General features: G+C 34.5%; 1 protein-coding gene across 1 annotated transcript; it reads right to left on the bottom strand.

Annotated features, from left to right (window-relative positions):
* Positions 1 to 1,685: 1,685 nt before the first annotated feature.
* Positions 1,686 to 4,289, bottom strand: LOC18031765 (putative disease resistance protein RGA1). Its single transcript, XM_006421312.1, has one exon. The coding sequence runs from the start codon at positions 4,287 to 4,289 to the stop codon at positions 1,686 to 1,688; it is 2,604 nt and encodes an 867-aa protein (XP_006421375.1).
* Between the last annotated feature and the right edge of the window lie 1,322 nt (positions 4,290 to 5,611).

Genomic DNA, 5,611 nt, shown 5'->3' with positions numbered 1-5,611 from the left:
TTTGGGATTGAGGTTGGGCAGCTGTAGCTTAAAAGTTACGGTATTAAAGTGTTTGGTAAACACTAACTGTTGTAGTTTTTAAGCTACATTGATATGATTTTTCACTTGTATAATATAAAATTTATTATATCTTTAATAATTTTATCAAAATTTATATTTATTATATATTATTAACTTTTGTTTATAATTACAATTTTTTTTTCACAGCAGCTGTAGCTTAAAAGCTATAGCACCTCAATCCCAAACGCACCCTAATACGAAGAAATCATTAAATTTTAATCAAAAAGAAGTTGCGCACCATTTTTTTGCTCACTATTAAGAGTCGAGAGTCTCTCTCTGTATCAGCTGATCTTGTTCTATCACTCATAATCATTTATTTATAGAGTAGGTGGAGCTGAAATGGCGCCGGTTCAAAATTCACATTGCCCTCCAAGGTCCAATCTTCTTTAATATTCTCGTATCAACTTTAATTTATCATTTTAATTAGATAAAAATGAAGAATTGAATGGTAATATGATAATGTGATAGTGTCGATCGACTTCACATAAAAAACTTTTTATTGTACAGAATTTTTATACTAAAATACATACGAGTTCTACGTTCTATTATAATAAGTATTCTTCAAATTAGTCATTTTATATTGAGAAAGAGAACATGAATTTCCTTCTTCAAGTGTCTTATAAAAAATTTAAAAAAACCTCAAGAAACATGCGATTCATATCATAAAAGGTCACCATTCAAAAGGAAGCCTATCCGTTTCCTTTTTTTTGGGGAAAATGTAAGTCATCAATCACAAAGCACAAAATACAGGCACCACCATTCCATTACACAACACATCAATATTCTTTGAAAAAAAAATATGCAAATTATGTAGAGCTAAGCAACGCAATCAATGCAAATTATATTACTGACTACCGAAGGAGGAGAAAGAACATACTGTAAATTACATAAATTGTGCATCATGAGAATTTCAGAAATTCTACAAACATTATTGGTATTATATTTAAGGTTATCAGTCATGACAACACATGCACATATATATTTAAGGTTATCAATCATGGTCATACAGGCACGCATATATACATCACTCGATGTACTTATCATAAGTAATGAATATACAATACTTGCAATTTTAAACACAACATTAAAACGGTTGAACCTCTGTTCCGAAACAACATTACAGTAATAATTTCATTGTCTCTATAGCTTCGCTGAACCTCTCCGAAGAAAGCTGCAATATTTGGGGAAAAAGAAAAGAAAAGAAGAGAAAATAGAGGATAAATTGTTAGATGCTTCAGCGCGAGTTAAAATATTAACAAAAATTGAAATTTCAGAAGCTCTTCTTTTATGCGAATAAGGTTCCATATAACTGGCTAATTAAGAAAATCCCTTTATAACTTCCGTTCTTAAAATTCCTGAACCGTTTGGATTTAGAAACAGATAACCCCAAGAACGGTTTGGTTTCCAAATAATATGCTTGAGTAATTGAGTTTGTATTAACAAACTAATCATTTATTAGAAGAAAAGAAATTAGTACAAATTTGAACTAACTAACTAAACATTCAACAAGTTTCTATTTGGTAAACATAACAAAACATTAAACTATAAACGGTATAGGTAGATGAGAAATTCAAAAGTAAAAACTTGAATGAAAAGAGGGAAAAAAAGGAGAGATTAATCCATACCTAAATATCACTTGATTTAATTATCTCGTCATCAAGCTTAATGTGAGCGACATGGGTAATCTTGTGCCAATCTTCACCTGTTAGCGGTTTGCATCTATCACTCAGTGCAGGACAGCCTCTAATCCTCAATGTTTTCAGGTGAAGCATATCCTCAGGCAACGATGACAATTTTGGACAATTCCCGATGACAAGACCCTCAAGTGCTTCGAAATTTCTCAGTGACTCTGGTAGTGCCATGAAGTTGGGACAATTTGCAATAAATAGGTGTTGTAAAGTTCCAGTAGAACCTTGAAGAAGCCATTGTGGCAATTCCAATAACGGTGTTACTTCCCCAATCAAAAGCTTCCGAAGGTGAGGCCTTGTGGTATTGCGAGCTTGATGACTTCCTTCCCCTTCCAATTGCATGCTCAAATTAAGACTAAGGCTTTCACACTGAACAAACATTAGAGTCTCCAATGAGCTGAGGTATTTCATAGCAGGCGGCAATGAGATTAGACGGGGACAACCAGCAATTAATAATGATCGAAGGACCCTTAGTTGATCTATATCGTCGAACAAATATTCCAAATTCCTGCAATGAGATATTATCAAACAACGAAGAGAAACCAAGCACCCTATTCCACTGTCCTGCAAAGACTTCTGCTTTGTGGTTACCTCAAACACTCTGAGACTAACAAGGTACCTTATGTCTTTAGGCAACTCTTCTAGCTCCAGACATTCTTCAAGATTCAGTGTTTGTAAACTTTGCAGCTTGCAAATGGCATTTGGAAGTTTCTTGATTTTATAATTTCTTGATAGGTCAAGATATCTCATATGCTTCAAATTACCTATCTCTCTTGGCAAAGCCTCAATAGCAGAGCCACTTAAATTTAGCACTCTCAAGAACTGTGACTTTGAGATGCATGATCTAACAAATGATTGGCTTACCTTCTCATCATTAATTGAAAAGAAAATGGTTCTCACACGACCTAAATCAGATAAAAACCTTGAAAAATCTTTTCTTGATGCATTAGCACCCACAAATGACAAATGGCGGACTCTTTTGGGAATAGATTGACAGTCAGAGTTCACTATTAGGAATTCACCTTTGGCCACTAGCTGTGCAAGATCATGGATGAGGTCGTGCATTTTGAAAGTGAACATCTCAAATCCTCGTACCAAATCGTGGAAGAAAGATCTTGAACATAGTTGCTTCAAGGACCGCATGCCAATGTCATCTAGTTCATCATTTTCATTAAGTGGATGGAGAAGTCCTTGAGCCATCCAAAATTGAACCAAATAAACACTTGAAAATTGATAATCCTTTGGAAAGATACAACAATAAGCAACACATTGTTTCAGGCGAGGCGGTAGTTGATCATAACTGAACCTCAGAACAGGTAAAATGTCATTTGCCTTTTGTTCTAACTTCCATATCTCATTATCCCTCACATATTCCCAATCGTGTTCATCCGTTGAGCAATATAATAGACTTCCTAGTGTTCTGACTGCCAGCGGAATTCCTCCACATTTTTTCACAATTTCTTCCCCGATTTTTACAAGGTTTGGATGTTTATCTCGCTCTTCTTTAAATGCACATTTCATAAACAAAGACAAGCAATCCTCGAATGGTAGACCTTGTAAGTTGTAGCCAGTAGTGCCTCCCCTCGTGCCCATGATTGAAGCAACCTTATTGCTACGTGTGGTTACCAGAATTTTGCTTCCCTTTGCACCCCCCGACAATAAGCTTTTCAATTTATCCCATACTTTGGGATCTTCGTTCCATACATCATCCATAACAAGTAAATATCTCTTACCAGTCAAACAAACTCGCAAGATTCGTTGCAATTGCTCTATATCCAAGTCACCGTGGTTTTGACCAGTTATCGACTTGATAATCTTTGTCATAATTTGTCTCTCACCAAAATCTTCAGAAACACATATCCAGATTTTCAACTCAAAATGCTCTTCTACCCTTTGGTCATTGAACACCAACTGTGCAAGAGCAGTTTTGCCCAGACCTCCAATTCCCACAATAGGAATAACAGACACAGTTTCACTTTCGCCAGAACTTGCTTGCATTAGAGCTTCAATAACTTTTTCTCTATCTTTATCTCTTCCAATAATATCTGATGGACTCACAAACGAGTGAGTAGATTCCCTCTCTTCATGCACAATTCGCCAACTACGATCATCAAGTCGTGCAGTGAGATCAAACTTATGCATCATGTTTGCAATCTCATCAAACCTCTCTCTGACTTTCTTGATTTGTTGACACATTCTAAAACGAAAAGCTACTGGATTTGAGCTTCCAAAAAAGTTACGTAACTTTCTTCCGATGCTTCTTTGCTTCATGACTTGCCTTCGCAGATCTTCCACCTCGAATTCATCCAAGACACCTTCTGCATCATCACAAGCATCCTTAAGCTTTTCCAGCCAATCTCTTAACTGGTGGCTATGGACTTGCTTTTCCTCAGCATCTAAAACCACACTTTTGACAGTGGTTAAGGTCTCCTTTAGCTTTTCTGCGTCATTTTTGACACAGTAGAGTGCTAAAAGTTCTTGGAAAGCACGGGATCCTAATTTTTCCGTAAGTTTTTCAAGCGGCAAAAATGATTCCACCATTGTTCCTAAAACTGAAAAGACAGAGTCACGAAATATTATTTGGTTGCATCTTTTACCATTTATAGTATTCTATAAATTCAACCAAATTTTAAACACAAACGGGTGGTAATAGACACAATGGTTTGAGTCCCAAGAGGGGACACAACAATTCCTCCTCCTATTGAATACAATTAGGTGGAGGTAGATATTCCCACTGGATGAAGTAGGAAAAATTCTTGAGTGTTATCTCCTAAAGCACTGTTTTTTTTTAATTCATTAATCTTTATCATGTATATGTTTCAATCAATCATGATAATGTGTATACACATATGAAAAATGGAAGATTTCATATGTGTATACACATTATTGACAAATTTTAAAACTTGACACAAGATTTCTATGTTCATCCACTGTATCTTTAAATAAAAAAAATTCCTTTGGAAGTAAGTTAATTATGTCACGTGTTGTTAGCTGTCGTTCAGTCTACCAATACACCTATAAAAATTTGTTGTATTTGGAAATTGGCAATTACGACCCATCAATTTAAAAGTATTCAACTAGGCTAGTTCATTAACAATGATTGACAAAAGAGACTGGTGGCTAGCCTTGGGCCTCAAAGGGTCCGGCCCAGGCCCAGCGGGCTTAGCCCCAGTCCTTTACATGAGGGTTTCTTTAAGAAAAAAAGTCCGGGACATGTTAAGTCCTCTATTTTTTTAATACAAAATATAAAAAAATAATTAAAAAAAGAAAGCTTAAATCCCTAATTCAATCAATAGTAATTGAAAAAATTTAAAATTGTGACACTAAACTCTCTCTTATATCTTAATTAACTAAGAGAATGTTTAAATTAGAGAATTTAATACTAAGAAATTAAATATATATGTAAACTTTTATTTGCTTTATTTTTTATTTATTATTTTATTTTAAATAGTCATTTTTAATTTATTGTTGATTATAATAACTTATTGATTATTAACTCATTACAAATTCAGTAATATTTAAAATAATAATTAAAAATGCATGGATAACATGGACTTAGGGCCGAGCTTAGAAAAATCTGGCCCATCCCTACTGGTGGCATTGTCAGGAGGGTTTGAGGATTCAAATTTTAGAAATATTTGTGCAATCCATGGTCTGTGCCAACCACTCATGCTCTACCGAATAGTAGAGCAGTGTGTTTTATGATGAGACGATAATTTTTTTAAAATATTAAATTTAACAGATCTTATCATAATAAGCTAATTTGACTATTGCTAGTCTTATTATAAGACACAGTATTACGTCAAACGGACGAGTTTGTACCTAAAATATATTTGGAATGATCTCCATACCTTATTGAATAA

The sequence above is a fragment of the Citrus clementina genome, unplaced genomic scaffold (assembly GCF_000493195.1).
Source record: "Citrus clementina cultivar Clemenules unplaced genomic scaffold, Citrus_clementina_v1.0 scaffold_9, whole genome shotgun sequence".
NCBI lineage: Eukaryota > Viridiplantae > Streptophyta > Magnoliopsida > Sapindales > Rutaceae > Citrus > Citrus x clementina.
The sequence above is the reverse complement of the archived record's forward strand: the minus strand, read 5'-3'. Positions and strand labels throughout refer to the sequence as shown.

Excerpts from the sequence above, each read along its gene's own strand:
- LOC18031765 (XM_006421312.1), bottom strand. The coding sequence starts at position 4,289 with ATGGTGGAATCATTTTTGCCGCTTGAAAAACTTACGGAAAAATTAGGA.